Raw genomic sequence first — 18,192 nt, forward strand, 5'->3', positions numbered from 1 at the left:
GAGTTTCTACTAGCAAATAAGCACCAAAATAAGCCCATTAAGATTGAAACAATTTTAAGCTAGACACCATAAGATAGATCTGATTTTATGAAAACCCTAAAATTAGTTGCATAATTTTCCATGGTAAAACAAAAACTTTCGGTTAATTTTCTAGGATTAAACTAGATTTTAAGATTTTTAATTGCACTAAAAATATTTGGGTAGTTTTTTTATTTTTGGATATTTTTTGTTTCAAAAAATATTTTGTAGTCCGATTTACCTTCTTGAACTTTCGGTGTAGTCTGATTTACCTCCTTTGACGTAGTGCAACATCAGCAAAAACATCATCAAATCATAAATGTGCAACAACAAACGGTTGTAAAATTTGAGGGAGATCAGAAAACCGGTTTTATTATAGTTAAAGGAGGAAAATCAAACCAGCGCGACAGTTAGTTGAGGGATGTAAAGCCTATCGTGCAAGGTTTGAGGCATGACACGGCCCAAAAGTTTCATGGCGACATGCCATGATTTGAGTCGCGCTGCAGACAGCCCTATATTATATAATACCGCGTCCATATAAGTTTTTTAATGGATTGAGTTTCTACATTTTGTCTAATATTTCTTTGTTCCATAAAATTGTAGCCATACAAGAAAGATCATCAAACAACCGAAAAAATGGACGGTATACTCTTTTTATTGTCTGTCTCATATCAAATGGTACAAATTAAGATCGAATTTGCTGTCTAAAGTAGTACTGTATTGACCAAGATATAAAAGTGACAAATAAATACAACCAAAAGTAACAACAGCATTAACCAAACAGAAGCATCATGTCACCATTCATCTCAGTTTCCCCGTTTCATCATCGATCAGCTCTATGATAAGGAACAAGAAGTTCAGGGCAGATCTTCCTTCATGCCACGGGCGAACTCCTCGGAGTGCTCCTTGGTGACGCAGCTGGCGAGCATCCTGGTGCCGTCCAGCGGGAGCGGCGCCTTGAGGATGACGACGGAGGCGATGAAGTCATTGTTGACGAGCGGGCCGGCGAACATGGGCGGGCCAAAACCGTAGTCCACCTCAGAGAACCCGAGCTTGCTCCAGTCGGAGACATAGATGGACTCGTAGTTGAAGGTCATCTGGAACGGGTCCTGGTCTGTCTCCTCCTTGGCGAAGCGGAAGAACTCGACGGCCATCCTGTCCTTGGCCTCCCGGATCATGTCGACCACCTCCATGATGGAGGAGGCGAGCACCTTCTCCGCGGGCGCGGACATCTTCACGGGGAAGATGGAGTTGCCGTAGTAACCCCTGTCGAGCTTGAGCAGGTGGCGGACGCTGGCAAAGAAGCAGAGCTTGACCTCGGTGGTGGGGTCCAGGGCGAGCGCCCGGGTGCGGCACTGCCAGAGCTTGGCCGTGAGCACGTCGAAGCCCGAGCAGAACTTGCCGCTGTGCGCCTTGTACTGCCTCTTGAGGTCGTCGATGTAGGGCGTGGGGAAGTCGAGCACCACGTAGTCCAGCGCCAGCACGGGGAGCTCCGGGAGCGGGCCCGGCTTGATGTTTGGGTTGGGGAACTTCTCCCGGTGCCACACGGGCATCACCTTGGGCTCCGTCAGCCCCCGCGCCATGTCACCGACGGCGTTGATGAACTGCGCCGCGCCCATGCCGTCCGCCGACGCGTGGTTGAACCGCAGGCCCATCACGAACCCGCCGCAGGTGAACTTGGTGATCTGAGACCATGCAAGAATGTCATTCAGCACTGAGCCTACTAGTTTGTAAGAAAAATTTTGTTTGGAACTTCAGCAAAGTTCATGTAAATCATACCTGCTGCTCGAGATCTCAAGCATTATTAAATGGATTAATCGGTCATAGTTCTATAGGCATGCATTTTATTTTATTTTTGTACAGGTTATGTTTGTCAAATCTGAAGTAGGCAGCTTAATCATCTCTCGGTGCAATCAGTCACACAACAGTAAAGAAAGAGTATGTGTGCGCTGTTGGCTTGGCTGATAAAAGAACGGTTGAAAGATCTATACGAGCGGTCTCACACATGACACTGCTCTTGTCCAACTACCGCAAAGCAAAGCTGTCGGTGGGCCGTGGACGAAAGAAGGAAAGAAGCCAAAGCCCTAGGCTGTGTTTAGTTCGCGAAATTTTGGAATTTGGCTACTGTAGCACTTTTGTTTTTATTTGACAAGTATTGTTCAATTATGGACTAATTAGGCTCAAAACGTTCGTCTCGTGATTTCCAACCAAACTGTGTAATTAGTTTTTTTTCGTCTATATTTAATGCTCTATATATGTATTGCAAAATTCGATGTGATGGCTACTATAGTACTTTTTGGGAACTAATCGTGACCTTAGCTCAAAAGCAACATCCATGTACGAGTAAACTACCGCTAGTATCTGGCAACGACCGGGCGGCTACTGGTCATGCCCGGTCGGCATCACCACAGGTACAGTTTGTGTCACTTTGTGCCTTATGGCAAGATGATCACTACCACTACCAACATATGGCGATTGGAGCGTCGTGGTCAGAGCATGACGAGTTCAGTACGCGTCTCCCGTTCAGATCGAGGCGCCGCTTTCGGGCACCGACAGGCTGTTCGTTTCGTCGTAAACCATCATGGACGGCTGGTTTCGTGTAAGAGAAAAATACTATTTCAGTTTATAATACACGATCTTAGCCGAACAGGCTGTCGAGTCCGGCCGCCGTCTACGCCAGTGCGGACCTGCCTACCAGCCGCCCTCCCTAGTCCCTACCCACCCAGCCCCAGCCCCAGCCCCATGCGTAACGACACGGCCAAACCGAGGATGGAAGGCTGGATTAGAGTCGACGCAAGGTCACGCCGCTTGTGACGCAGTGGTTTCTGTCGGCGGAATTGGTCGCTGTGCTCTGCGGCCGCATGCGTGGCGTTGGCGTGGTCTACTGGCTATCCACGCAACGCTACAAGTTCTCCTCTGCTCACCTGACGCGGTGCGTGTCCGACGATCTGGGCTCGTCTACCGGAACGGGGAACACGGACGCGAGCTCACGCCCACGCACGGACATATCCAGATCGGCGCGGCGCGGATCAGCCTCACCGCCGCATTCAGTACGGGGCCATCCGTTCCAACCGCCAACTACCACCGCCCACCGCCCCCGACACCGCGGCGCTCTCACAGAAAGAGCCTGTGCCCGTGCGAAACGGAGGGAATCTCCCTAACTGATGACTGCAGCTAGTACTACCAGTAGCCGTTAATCGTTCCCTGCATTCTAGCCGACCCCACGCCGCGCTACTTCTAATTTTGGAGTCATCAAGTGGTGGGAAAAAATAAAAATTTGGACGGGGCGCGAGGTGATTATTATGCGACGGTCCCACTTGCCAGTCTCGTGCACCGACACGGTCAACCTCCCCAACTGGCCGGCGAAGGCGAACGCGCCATCTCTGACCCTGGGCTTTTGACCTGTCGCCCGCCCCTGGCCCCTGCTGCAGTGCTCCCCAGATCTACCGCGCGCCTGCGCGTGCCCGTGCTCGTGCTCGGATCTAACCCGACGAACAACGAATCCCTCTAGCGCGCAGCGCAATCTGCAATCGGCAAGCGAGAGAATCGGTCGGGCTGGGATGAAGAGACAGACGGCCAGTACCTGCATCATCATGATGGTGTTGTGCGGCTCGACGGGCCAGCGGTCGTCGCCGGGGTAAGGGACGAGGTCCTCCTTGGGCAGCAGCAGGGGCCGCTCCAGGAACCGCACGTCCTCCAGGCTGCAGTCCGCCAGGGCCTCCGCGAAGTAGACGCCGTCGGCGGTGCACCGGATGGCGGGGCACCCGGCCTGCTCCCCTTCCACGATGCGCCCCGCCAGCGGGTAGAAGAAGGCCAGCGCCTTCTCCAGCGCGGCACGGATCACGGCGGGCGCCGCGTCCGCGCCGGAGCGGAAGATGTGCATCGACTCCACCAGGCCTCGGTGCGTCGGGTACCGGTCCACCCACGCCAGCGGCAGCGTCTCCTCGGGCGTCGCCGACGCCGGCTTCACGGGGCCCTCCGAGATCCGCGTCACCTTGAACCCCGCCATGCCTGCTGCCCGACGGCCGAGTGAACGACGACGACGACTCTGCTCTGCTCTGGTGGTGCTCTTGGCTTTGGCTTTGTGGGGATGGTGAGAATGCCCGGCGTCTCAGGAATTTGTTGGGTGGAGGCAGGCGGCTTCGATGAGCTCCGTGAGCTGGGTGGACTTAAGAGGCCGTTTGGCAGGGCTGCTGCACGAGCTTGCAGAGCTGTGCGACGTCTGTTTTGGAAAGGATTTTGCATTGGGAGTTGCTAAGAGCCGGAGCTATTTTTTTTTTTTCCCTGTGCAGGAGAAACCCAAAAACGAGTTTTGCTTGGTTTCTTGTCGTGGGTTCACGTTGTCTAGTGTAAAGAAGCCGTTTTGCCAAACATTTTTCAGAACTACTTTGGCTTCTCCAGAGGAGCTGCTCCTTCAGAGAAGCTAGAGCTGAAACTATTTTTAAAGAAGTCAGAACACTGTCAAACAGGACCTAGATGGAGAAGGAGCTTGAGCTTGCCTTGCAAGCTGCACAGTGCAGCAGTGGAGTCTGGCGCGTGTGTCGCTGGCAGGCGGGGGCCCCGTGGGACAGCGCGTTGAATTTCCGGTGCCGGTTCGGTGGCTGCGACGGCCGAGATGGGCCGCCGGATGCGCGGATCGGATGGATGGATGTTTCACTTTCACGTTCACGTACATACGCCGCATGCCGTACGTTGAGGCAGTCGCAGCTACTCAGCCTGTTTGCTTGCTCGTAAACGATCGTAAATTTCCAATCAGGAATAGTGTTTTTTTCTCACACCAAACCAGCCAGCAGTGAATAATCCACGATACGATACGGCCTCCCGAACAGGCTGACTGTTGGACATTATGCGAGTGTTCCGTGGAGACTAAATAAAGCACTGTTTACGCTCAGAACACCGTGTACGTTGAAATTTTATGAGACAAAAACACTGCTCTGGCTAAAAAAAAAACGCCAAACTTGCTCAGCCGAACAAGTTGTATGTTTCAGATCCAGGGCAAATATGCTGCATTAACCTGGTTTAAATCAGTAAAGTTTTGGGGTATCACATCGGGTGTTATACGGGGGTATCACGGATGTTCGGCAGAATCCGTCAGTAAACCGCGAGACGAATTTATTAAGCATAATTAATCCGTCATTAGCACATGTGTTACGGTAGTACCACATTATCAAATCATAGCCTAATTAGACTTAAAAGATTCATCTCGTAAAGTAGTCGCAATCTGTGTAAGGGGCTGTTCGCTGGTCTGAAAGTTCCAGACTAGCCGGCTGCTCCCCCTCACATTTTACTGTTCACCAAACCAGTCGAACAGTGTTCTCTCTCATACAAACAGCCAGTTTCAGCCAAGTTTCAGACCAACGAATGGGGTCTAATTAGTTACTTTTTTTAGTCTATATTTAATAGTCTAAAATTCTATGAAATAGAGTGTAAACTTTTGTGGAGGATCTATACGAGGCCTTACTGAAAATTGATCCGTTGTTCTGGGTTACGAACAACGGGACAGTGTTCAGAATCTTCAGTTTCATCAGATAAACAGCAGGGTCCAGACAAATTTTATTCTGGAGGAAGCGAATGGACGTTATTCAGTTATGGAAAAGTGAATATTCGTACCTTTGCTATGAGATAAAATTCAGAGGAAAGCCTTTTGCTTTGAGAGAATTCAGAGGAGAGCGTGTCAAGCTGTCAGTTACATTCAGAGCAGAGACTCACCTCCCTCCTTATGCGTACGCATCTTGCTACGACTTTAGGAAACTAGTAGCACTAATAATATATAACTACATTGCGAAAGATTTCCCTCCCTCTATCTCATGTCCCCGTTGCGAGATCTACGTAGACCTCACCTGAATGAAATAAATAAATGCAGCAACGTTTGATCCAGTCGAGTGAAGATGTTTTGTCCAAGCAAACATAGCTCAAATATAATCACAGGTGTCCGGATCGAACCTGCCCCACGGGATGGAAATGATGCAAGACGCAACTCCAATCTCACCTACGACTAGGTAGTACTACTCATAAGAAAAAACCCAAAATCTAAACTTTGGCATTATGCAAAAAGAAGATTTTCCGTCACATCAGACTTGCGGTACATGCATGGAGTATTAAATGCTGACGAAATTAAAAACTAATTGCACAGTTTAGTTGTACTTCGCGAGACGAACGTTTTGAGCCTAATTAATCAACGATTGGACAATTATTACCAAATACAAACGAAATGCTACAGTGCAAATTCCTACGACGCCAACTTCGGCGACTAAACACGGCCACTCGGCCACTGACCACTATAGCGTACTGTATCTTTTTTTTCATCTTATAATCTTCCCTAGCACCAAACATTGGAGCTCACAAAAAGACACTGGGACCTTCCAATGAAGTCTCTCCTTTTCTAATCATGTATATACAGCATTTTCAAACGGAAGCTTTTATTAAACCAAAGAGTAGTACATCGAATTGATACATAGGTTGTATATACGAGACGATACCAAGTGCTTCATGTGCTTCACTAACCTAACCACCAGTGAATTGTGCATACTTAGGGTCTGTTTGTTTCGCCTAATAGCTACTAAATTTAGTAGCTTTTAGTCACTTCAGTAATTTTTTTACCAAACGCTATGACTAAATATGACTAAAGGACTTTAGTCCTCTTTAGTAACTGACTAAACCATTTAGTAACTACTAAAGTTTAGTAGCTCGAACCAAACACCTACGCGATTGCATACCTGATGCGACGAAAGAAAAATAAAATAAACAGGGCTTCGTTCCTTTCACAAATGCCCGTTCCAATTAAGGCACGACTGGATCCACTATAGTGCAATCTACTCCAGCAAGACAACTTGCAAAATTCTTTTATTTATTTTTTCAAAAAAATGAGGAAATTGAATAAGGATGGTTCCGAGGAAGTGGGCAGCATGCTTGTATTGTAGCTAGACGAAATTGACATTTAATCGAGCTGCAAACTTTGGTCAAATTTGCTGCAATAATATCATATCGATCTGGCGGCTCTAGCTTCCTTTTGAGCCTGGCACGGATCACTGATCCATGAGCATAGCAGAAGCACGGAAGGTTTTCCTTTGTGAGGAGTCAAACAATGTTTGAGAGCAAACATAATAAAGTGGTATACTCCCGAGCCTGTTCGCTTGCTCGTAAACGATCGTAAATTTCCAGTCAGAAACAATGTTTTTCTCTCACACCAAACCAGCCAACAGTAAATAATCCACGATCGTTTACGGCCTCCCGAACAGGCGGTTTATTAGTGAGTTGCCACATTAAATTGGTGCTAAAATGAAGACTGTTACTATATGAGTTGGGCCTTGTTAGTTGGCCAAATTTTGGAAATTGGGCTACTGTAGCACTTTCGTTTTTATTTAGCAATTAGTGTTCAATCATAGACTAATTACGCTCAAAACGTTCGTCTCGCAATTTTCAACCAAACTGTGCAATTAGTTTTTTTTTGTCTACATTTAATGCTCCATGCACGTATCGCAAAATTTGATGTGATGTCTACTATAGCACTTTTTTGGGAAAAGTTTTTGGAACTAAACAAGGCCTTGGCTATTATACTGGCTTAGCTAGCAACAGATTAAATTAACATGCTTGTTAATAATACAACTCACTGTTGGTTATATATACATTTAACTGTATGCACGTCTATATAAATAGTTTGGTTGCTAGGTCTTACTTCATCGGTAATACATGGTTCATTTTCTTTTCTAGTAGAGTTTTTTTTTTGAGCTCGAATATTAGCCAGCACCTGACAAAGTGGCAATAAACTTATAGTCAAGTTCTCTTCTCTCTGCTTTACCTCGACATAAAGCTCACTTACAACTCTTTATTATATTGTTCTTAGTGATGGAATGAGATGATTGTGTGAATTTTAGTATGAAAAAGTTTTGTACCTCATATGGACTTATTAACGTGCTTGTGAGGAATAAGTGCAGTGGATCAGCGACCATTCATTCCTGACCCTAAATAAGAATTGAGAAATGTTATTCTATTGTACTTTATGTTGCTCTCTCCTTCCTTCACGACCAAAAATTATGTGGAAGATTGTGGGGGACCTCCATGGTCTGCACATTGATAGGGGGTCTTGAGCCCCTCTCCGCTGTAGCCAGTTGGATACATATGATGTTTTTTCAATAGTTTATTATCATTCGTCTGTTCATATAAACGAATTAAAATGCATAATTTACTCCTCATCTGTAAGGCGGCAAATTTACGTTGCTCATTGTATGCGGATGACGTGGCAATTTTTGCAGGCCCTAGCAATACCGAAATTGAGCATCTACACGGGATCTTAAATTTTTTTGGGGGAGTGTTCGGGACTTAAGATCAACATCGCCAAAACGGAGATCTTCCCAGTAAGAATTGATAGCAGCATGGTCTCTCAGATACTATAGAATTTCCCTGGAAAGATATGCAAATTCCCTGGGAAATATCTTGGTCCTCCTTTGCATATTAGGAAGCTGCGTAAGGTAGAAGTGCAGCCTCTTATAGATAAGATAGGAGCTAGATTGCCGGGGTGGACAGGAGGTTCCTATCTATAGCAGGGAGAGAGACGCTGGTAAAAACTGTGCTTTCATCTCAACCAATTTATCACATGACCGCTTTCCATGAACACAAATGGTTAATCAAGAGGATCGATCGGTTAAGGCGGAGTTTCCTTTGTGGGGGGGGGGGGGTGAAACTCCAGATTAAGTGTATGGGGACACTCGATCATCAATTGGCCTACGACTTGCCGACCAAAAGATAGAGGCGGCCTAGGGATTCTGGACCTCGAACGTTTTGCCCGGGCTTTAAGATTGCACTGGCTTTGGTTCCTGTGGAGATAGAGGGAAAGAGCGTGGAATAGGCTTAGATAGAGGGAAAGCGCATGGAATAGGCTTGATCTCCCTTGTGACACTCATGACAGAGACCTTTTCACGGCGTCCACAGTAGTGACGATTGGCGACGGGTAAACTGGCCATGTTTTAGACATCCTCCTGGGTGCAAGGGTGAACTCCCAAAGTATTGCACCAAGTCTGTTCAAGAGAGCGAAAAGGAAAAAAAATACGGTACAGAAGGCCCTTCAGGACAACAGATGGATATCCCATATCACACCATTAACCACACCACACGAAATACATGAATATGCCACACTTTGGGAAGCCGTTAACCAAATAGAGTTAGATGATAGCAGGGAGGATACCGTTGTTTTGCGGTGGACAGAAAATGGAGAATATACAACCATGAGTGCTTACAGTATCCAGTTCCAGGGACCTTCAGTAAGTTGAAACTGTTGCCGATATGGAAAGCAAAGGCGGAACCCAAATGCAGATTTTTCGCTTGGGCTTTGCTGCATAAAAAGATACTGACTGCCAACAATTTGATGAAACGGCATTGGCCAAATGACCCAATTTGCAAGCTTTGCGGAAGCGATCTAGAAACTCCAACACACCTTTGCAAGGGCTGTGTTTTCTCAAACCAGGTGTGGTCGCTCATAAAACATTGGTTTGGATTATCAGTGATCGACGGAGTTTGGAACAAACGGATCATTGCATAGCTACTGGCGTAGATGTCGCACAAAATTTGATAGAGGACAGAGGAAAGAGTTTGACGGCAGCAGGATCTATTTTTATGGAATGTGTGGAGGGAGCAGAATAGAAGAACTTTTCAAAACAAATTGCTTGCAACCAAGGCAAGTGGCTCTGTTGTGTAAAGAAGACGGAACCAGCTCCTCTAACTTATGACCAACTACGTCCTGGGATGTACCTGCGCCCAATTCCCTTTGTTCCTGATCGAGCGGTAGGAAGCAAATAGGCAAAGAACAAGCACATACGTCGGTCCATAAGCCTCTTTATGGCCTATTCCTGTAGCACGCGCGACGAGGAAAAAGGCGCGAGCCAAGGAAAATGGCAGGCAAACTACACAGACGGCCGCGTAGTCGAAAAAGGGCACAGTTGCGAGAGGGCTGCACAGACGGACCTGCCAAGGAGTGATCGCCGGATTTATCGACAAAGAAGACAATTCCCTGGGTTATTCAAGCGCTGGAGGGACGAGTTGCTCTGCTCTTGTATTATGTTCCATGGAGATGGAAGAAGAGGCTAACAGAAAAGAAGCTAACCAAGTCAATAATGATCCTAACAAGTGAGTAACAGAACCCCTCTATATTCTATTACTTGTTATTTGACGTCAGATGAATTTTGTTATTTGAATCCCATGTACAACTACTCTCAGATCTAGAATTAGTAATAGAATTTTCTCTGAAATTGCTACCTTCAGATCTGAGACAGCGACCGGTAGCAACCAGCCGACGGCCATCTTGAAGCACGTTTGAAAGCCCTAGTTTGGTTTTGGTTAATTGATGAAACCTAGGACTAACTTTTGATCTAAGTGTGTAAATTAGATAAGGTGGTCCAACCCAAGTGGTGAAGCTAGATGATGGCCATGGTGAAGGTGATGGCCACAAAAGAGATGATCAAGTGCTCAATTTGGAAAATATGAAAGAGAAAAACAAAAATGGGCTCAAGTCAAAGTTATAATTATAGGAGCCATTTTAGTTTGCACTCAAGACATTATAGAGGGTGTGAGTGATTTAAGATCCATAGTTGTACTATAAAGAGGGAAAATCATTGGCTAAACGGTTTATCGAGTGCCACTAGGTGACATGATTCATGCATTGTATTTAGGGACCTAGTGTGCTAAGTTCTAACCTTGTAAAATACTTGGAAAAGTGCTAACACACGTGCACACAAAGTTCTACATTCTGTGGTTGGCAGGTTGAAAGCAAGGGCGAAGTGGTTGTGAACTTAGAAAAAGAAAAGGCGGCATCGGTTCCTGATTGGACGCTGCACTGGACGCGATGTAAGGGACCGTGACGCCTAAGAGGGGGTGAATTAGGCAACTTAAATTCTACTTCTCACTATGGCCTCTAATTTCACATAGTCAAAACCTATGCTGGAAAGTAAACTATCTAAATGTACAACTACGGTTTTGCTAGTGTGTTGCTATCTCTACCGTAAAAAAGAGTTATGCAACATAGGTTCCAAACCTACCAACTAGTCTATCACTAAGCTAGGAAAGTAAAGCACAAACCAAGATTGCAATGTAGATGTGTTACCTCAAATTTGATTCCTTCCTATTTCTCAAAAATAATAAAAAAGTATTTCTCCTATTACTTCATAGCCACCTAGATCGACGATCCACAATTATTTAGAGGTATCGTAGCAACCCCCCCCCCCCCCCAAAAAAAGTTAGTTATGGTTTGCTAGCTATCTAGCTGGCTAAAAATTAGTTGAAGACTTGAATAAAAAGTTAGCCCACCTAATAGGCCTCCCCATTTAGATGCACTAAAAACTAATTTGAACTAAAATTATCTAACTAACAATTAGCTCATGGTATCAAACCCTAACTGTATCATCAGGTTGGGTGAAGTCGTTTTCTCGGGGAAAAAATGGGTGCACGACGGGCTCATTCACCCCTAGGCGAGATGTCTGATGTGTGGCATGGGAAAAGAATCAACGCTCGCGGGATGAAGCGATCGCGGACGCTTGCTGGCTGGCAACGCTCTCGTCCGCGGCTCGATCAGCGGCTCGGCTCCAAGCGTAGCACCACGCCGAGTGCCTGGCCGATAGGAGCGGAGTTGTAACAGATCGAGTTAGGGCACAAAAGTTCTTTGCCGCAACGGCGGCGAGTGCAGCTTCCTACGAGGGCGAGGCCATGGATGATGTCGGCACACGAGCTCCTTCGCAAGGGCGCGTCCAGCTTCCTGCGACGCCATGGACGGCATCGGCACGACCTCCTCTGCCGGAGCGCGTACTCCAGCTACCTGCAGGGGCAAGCCATGGATGACGTCGGCACGAGCTCCTCCGTGCATCCCAACGAGTGCACGCGAGGGCAAGGCCATGAACGCACACACCACCACAGCTACGCACTGCCCAGCGCCATGGCCACAGCTATGCACCGCCCCGCCCCTGCGCTTGGAGCCGAGCCGCTGACCAAGTCGTGGACGAGAGCGTTGCCAACCAGCCAGGCGTTCGCGAGCGCTTCATACGAGTCGCTTCATCCCACGAGCGCTGATTCTTTCCCCACGCCACACGTCACATCTCGCGTAGGGGCGCATGGCTGGCTGAACGAGCCCATCGCGCACCCAATTTTTTCCCGTTTTCTCAGTACTACTAGGTAATGTTGGGTGATGTTGGCACGTACCCGAAACAGGGTCTTTGCCGAGTGCAAACTGCTTTGTCGAATGTTAAAAATCGGGCACTCGACAAAGGCCTTCTTTGTCGAGTGCCGCACTCGGCAAAGAATTACACTCGGCAAAGAATTCTTTGTCGAGTACCGGGCACTCGCAAAAAGGGCACTCGACAAAAGACTTATTTAGAGAGTGCCAGGCTCTCGGCAAAAACGCGGCACTCGACATAGGCTGCCCCGTGTAACGGTGTTCGGCCACGTCCTTCTTTGGCGAGTGCCTGCTATTAGGCACTCAGCAAAGATTTTTTTTTGGAAAATACTTTGTCGAGTGCCCCTGAGCGCTCGGCAAAGATTCAATATTTTTTTGAAATGTCTTTGCCGAGTGTCTAACAGCTTTGGCACTCGCCAAAGAAAGAAATTAAAAAAAATTACATTTTTTGAAATACCTTTGTCAAGTGCCCCCGTGAAGGCACTCGGCAAAGAGAAAATTTCTAAAAAAAAAAATCAAAAAACATTTTTGCCGAGCGCCTTATTCTTGGCACTCGACAAAGACACCCTTGTCGAGTGCCATGCCTCGGCGCTCGATAAAGTTTTTTTTTTGTTTTTAGCCTCCAAATTTTTTGTGCAGCCCTTTTAAAGTACCAGGAACTCCTCGTTAGAATTTGGGGATTTTTTTTGTGGTTTTTTGATAGGGGCTCTTGTGTTTGTACCCTTGTTTGTATCGAAATTGTGATTTTGCCCATATTTTTTGACTTTGTGAATTTACCCCTACTGTGCCATTCACGAAGCACCAGTTTACCCATGCTCCGTCATCCACCCCTAACGGTGTTAAACTTTATACAAAAGGACATGAATGCCCATGCGATTTTGCCCCTGTTTGTTATGCATAATTGTGATTTTACCATGATTTGAAATTAGACTTTTTTATTATATACTGACAATTGATTAAATTTGGTCAAACATATTTGGCACAACTTTATTTGAACTCAGATTTAATATTGATAAATATTCAAAATTTTGGGACCAAAAGGTTCATAATGATGCTAGATGTAACGCCATAAAGAAATATTCGATATAATCTTTTGTGTGGGACCAAAAATCTTCAATGTATAAGAATGCATGTAGAACATCGGTTAATAAACTGTATAAGTAGATGCATGCACTGATAACCTTCATACAGTACATGTTTTTTCAGCAAAAGTAACCGCCATACAAGTTGGTTCATGTAACACAAGCACTAAAACTACACCATGTATTTACTAACCAAGCTGGAAAAGAGAATGACATGAATCAGTTGTTGTTGTTGCATCCTTCATAAAGAAAGGAGCCGGGTTGGAACACACTCTCTGGAGCCTCTGGCTGTGATCGTCCGAGTGGAAAGAGAAATCCAGCGCGTCTGGGCTCTCCTTGGATGGCCGAACCACATGCCGCTGAGGAATGTCCAAGTTCAGGCCGACGACCCCCTTTTCTTGGTGAGGGTGCTTTGTACCCTGTGCCCAACCCATTCTGCCTCAGCTCGGCGCCATGACTGAACTGCTTGATGAACGCACCATACTGCTCCCTGCCGGAGTTGGACCTGACGATGGACTGCGAGAACCTGGTGCGCCGCACCCACGAGTAGTCCTCGTCATCCATCTCCTCAAAACCTCCGGCCAAACGGATCCCTGGTACATAGATTAACAACTCGCAGCAAGAACTGAATAACGGGGACCTAGATGAGGCAGGCGCCAGCAGGACGAGCACTAGCTGACACTAGAGCTCCGCCCAGTCCACCAGGTAGGCGCTGCATTTGATCCCTTCCAGTGGGACAGGAAATCCCCCAAACTCGACTGCTCCAATCCGACGCGCCATCCACCGATCAGAGCCCCTCAAGGGAAAACTACAACATTGATCTACTCAAAGGAAAATCACAGCATACTACTTCAGTGATCCAATACTCAAAGGAGTTATTTTTCCACTGTCTCCATGCCATGCTATCGTCCACCCACCACATTGATATCCAATATCGTCAGCATGTGTTCCTGCAACCAGTATTCTTTTCACATCTTTGGCCAATGGAAGGAATGGCTCCTTCTGATCCTTGCCATTTTTCAGAAGTACCAAAGACTTGCGAACAGCCTCACACCCTAGTAATCGATGTTCCTGAAAGGTCAACATATTGCCTATCATTAGTGACATCAATTTTGAGATGGCTCAAGCAGAAAGATACGCAGAAGTTTGAAAGAAACCAGAAGCATGTTACCTTACAGCCAACTATGTCCAGTAGAGATTGGTCTGAAAATGGATGCTCAAACACTCCAGAAATAAACTTAACCCTTAGAATTTTTGATACAATGATGCAAGGGATCCTTGGGTCACTAATTCAAGGAAGATGTAAAGCTTTGAATCTTCCTGCAATAGTAACACAGTTGGAGGGTCATCAATCTAATAGCCTAAGCATGCATACAAGGGGCATGAGATGGCCTATGAGACGGCTCACACGTACAGATGTACTTGTCCTAAATAACCTTTCAACCTATCATGAACTATGCCATTCAAGTTGAAGAACACGGGACATGCAATTCATGATAGGATGGGAAATTGCCAGTAATAGATTAAATCTCTCGTACTATCAAGAAAAAAATAGTGAAACGAACCTGCTCAAGCTGAAAGATACACTGCTTCGCATTGCTCCCTTGATCAAATAAGTTTACTTCTTTGACAGCAAAGAAGACACCCTCACTGATAATATGACACAGAAGCAGAAAAGCATGTAAGAGACTGGGCTCAGGCTTGCAACAGGAAAAAACTAGAGCAGGCTATAAATAGTGAAGGCAACCATCCCTATTGCATATTGGGAGAAAAAAGGACAAATGCTGAATTGCTTCATCCAGGACAATCCCGTTTGGTGAGATATAGAACATGGATTCTGTGGTGGTGCTTGAGGTCTCGTCATCGTTGGTCGTTGATAGCGAAGAAGTACCAGTGAAGCCCTCGGACGACTCCTCTAGCCCAAGATCGTCCAACATTAACAATACCGCCCCATCCTCATCGTCATCCTTCTCCACTGCATCCCGGTGTCCAAAACGACGGCCATATCTGCTCGCGGGGGCATCCTTCTTTCTCATCCGGCGCGAACGACCGCAAGATATCCCACGTGGATCCGACGCCGCAGATAGCTGGCAGCGCCATCGAAGGCGGCGGCTTGAGCACCGGCGGCGGGCGCACGCCCTTGATTCCTCCCTCCCCAGCTGCCCTCCTCGCATCCGGAAAGGTGGACTCGGGCGGCGGATCCAGGCGCGCCGGCCGCTTCCGGAGCTTCGATTGGGCTGTCCCTTCCCGTTGCGGCCGGTAGCTCCGGGTCGGCGTCCGTAGCCTGGGCGGGCTCCTCGGCACCCACCTGACAGAGCGGTGAGTCCCGCTGAGGGGAGTCATGGTTGGGGCGTGCGGAGGAGGGGGAGCTCGAAGCGGAGGTGGAGGAGCGAATGGCCTTGTGCGCCTCCCAGTCAGCCAGCGGGATGGCGAAGTCGTCGGGCCCGGAGAGGCCGAGGCTTTCGCACAGGAAGCGGAGGTCCCTGCCCCCATCGCCGCTACCGTCGATGCGGAAGCTGTTGACGAGGTCGAGGGAGCAGGCGACGGAGGCGGCGAGCGAGGTCGGCCCGGACCCCGGCGCGGAGGCGGGCTGCGGGGACGGCGGGTACTGGCAGTAGTTGGGGGCGTTGTAGTCGATGTTCTTGGACGCGTTGCGGCGGTCGAGCCGGCGGAGGAGGCGCCTGGAGGAGCCGAAGCCGCTGCCACCAGACGGCGACGGCGCGGTGTCCTGCGTGGCGTGGGGCGGGCCCATCGGCGGCGGCCTCAGCTCATGGGTGCCCTGGAAGACGCGGGGGAGAGGACCGCGCCGAAAGCGAGAGCTCGGTTTGGGATGATGAGATAAGATAAGGGGCACTATGGTCATTTGGCCTTTGTTTTTCAGATTTAGAATTTTTTCATTCATTTAATCCATGTCTATGTGACGGACGTCAGAAGCAGGGGCAAACGGACCGTTCAGTTCAAAATAACAGGGGTAAAAACACAAAGATAAAAAAGGAAGGGCAAAATCACAATTAGCTTACTGGACAGGGTAAGAACACCATTTTCCATTTTTGATATATTTAGTTACTTTATTTCGTTTACTTGAATTTTTTCGAAAAAAATAAATTTGAACTGCACGTGGTACGAATAATGGAATTTAATGATTCAAAAAATGATAGTCATATTACTGAGTGTAGTGTGAGGCCGTATCCAGGAACGGACCCGAAATTTCGGACATCTTGTTCATGAAACATGACCGCGAACTTGCGTGCGAAGTGTTTTTAAATTCTATAAAAAAAACAAACGAAGTCCAAAAATCATGAAACTTGTTGAGATATCGTGATATCGTATGTGGAGGCTATGATAAAAATTTCAGAAGATTTTGTGCACGATGTCACGTACGATACTTATAAACTAAGACATCTCTATATGTGTCTGCCTGATTTCTAATCATCGTGCTGTCTTTCTCGCAGTCGACGTCACATAGTGGTCAGGCTTGCTCGAACTTCCAGGCATGGTATATGGCCCACAAGGGCAAGGCGACGTCCGACGTCTCCTTCAACCTGGAGGACCCGCTTGAGGCATACACGAACCCGAGCGTCCACTCCCGTATCAGTGAGTACACTGAGGTGACAAGGTCGCTCCATGGGCCAGACCACGATTCAAGCACCTAGGACTTCAATGGAGAGGCCGTCATGAGGGTGGGGCAAGGCAAGAAACATGGATGGTTCTGGCTTGGCGATGGCGTCATCGACACGGTCTCTACTCCCTCTCTCTCTCTCAGATCCGAGCATGGAGCACAAGCGAGAGCCCGGCCATTCGCACACGGCCGATCGCTGCACAGCACCGGGTCAACGGACTCGAGGTTATTCCTATTTTACTCGTCATACATTGATCTTTACATACCTTAATTAGCTTTGCATTACTGAAACATTGGAGTGAAATATTACAGACCTGGCTAGAACAAGAAATGAGGCAACGTCAGGAGCTAAAGGCTGGGCAGCACAGGATGGCGGCCCAGTTAGAGTCCGAGCGGGCCGAGCGGCAGACTGAGGCGCAGAGGCTAACGGACATTACGGAGTTCCTACAAGGGCTTGGGCAACGTGTGGGCTTCTCTCTGCCAGCTGGGCTGTTGGTTCCACCTCCGCCTCCGTGTCCTGCAGCTGCAACTACTCCTGTGAGTATGAAAGTTTTTTATTTTCGCTTGTGCTTTGTTTGTATGGCCTCTACCTTCCTAGATTAGCTATCCAAATAATCTTGTCTCATATGCAATCTTTTCTTCTTTGTGCGGTCTCCATCTGACGGTGGTTCGCATAATCCACCTCATGCACCTCCGAATGATGGAGCTCAGCCTTTACCACAGTCGTAGTGTCCGAGATGAGTGCACGTTGTATTTTTTTCATTTGTTGTTCACTTGATGATAGACTTGTGATGCACTTGTGGATTTTGATGGACTTTGTGATAGACTTGTGGATTTATTTGGATGGACTTGAGCACTTATTATTATATATGTGATAGATATTATGATGGATGCGATATGTGCGGATGGATGTGTGGATGGATGGGATATATATGTGATGGATGAGATATATATGTGATATATGTTTGTATGAATTTATTTGTCATGATGAAATGTAAAAAAAAATTAAAAATTACCGTTTTTGGTCATTTTGCCGAGTGTTGCACTCGGCAAAAAACCCGTTACCGAGTGCCATGGTCACAACACTCGGCAAAGCTGGAAAAAAGGGCGCTCGGAAAAACATTTTTTCAGCTTCGCCGAGTGTCATGACCATGGTACTCGGCAAAGAATTTTTTTTTTAAAAAAAAATTCAAACTTTGCCGAGTGCCGACCAGAAGGCACTCGGCAAAGAATTTTTTTTAAAAAAAAATCAAACTTTGCCGAGCGCCGGCCAGAGGGCACTCGGCAAAGAATTTTTAGAAAAAAAAAACATCTTTGCC

General features: G+C 47.2%; 1 protein-coding gene and 1 pseudogene across 1 annotated transcript; both read right to left on the minus strand.

The window, feature by feature from the left end:
• Window positions 1–655: 655 nt before the first annotated feature.
• Window positions 656–4,270, minus strand: LOC136449472 (acyl transferase 9). The gene is made up of 2 exons (XM_066449512.1): window positions 3,602–4,270; window positions 656–1,703 (listed from the first exon to the last, which is right to left on the minus strand). Exons 1-2 carry the CDS (start codon window positions 4,025–4,027, stop codon window positions 876–878), a joined length of 1,254 nt encoding a protein of 417 aa, XP_066305609.1. The 5' UTR covers window positions 4,028–4,270; the 3' UTR covers window positions 656–875.
• A 10,170-nt stretch (window positions 4,271–14,440) lies between these two features.
• LOC136451472 (mitogen-activated protein kinase kinase kinase 1-like) lies at window positions 14,441–16,006 on the minus strand (annotated as a pseudogene).
• Between the last annotated feature and the right edge of the window lie 2,186 nt (window positions 16,007–18,192).

Source organism: Miscanthus floridulus, chromosome 5 (assembly GCF_019320115.1).
Source record: "Miscanthus floridulus cultivar M001 chromosome 5, ASM1932011v1, whole genome shotgun sequence".
Classification (NCBI taxonomy): Eukaryota; Viridiplantae; Streptophyta; class Magnoliopsida; order Poales; family Poaceae; genus Miscanthus; species Miscanthus floridulus.

Coding starts and splice junctions, on each gene's coding strand:
- LOC136449472 (XM_066449512.1), bottom strand. CDS start 4,027: ATGGCGGGGTTCAAGGTGACGCGGATCTCGGAGGGCCCCGTGAAGCCG. Junction 1,704..3,601: donor ACACCATCATGATGATGCAG/GTACTGGCCGTC, acceptor GCATGGTCTCAG/ATCACCAAGTTCACCTGCGG.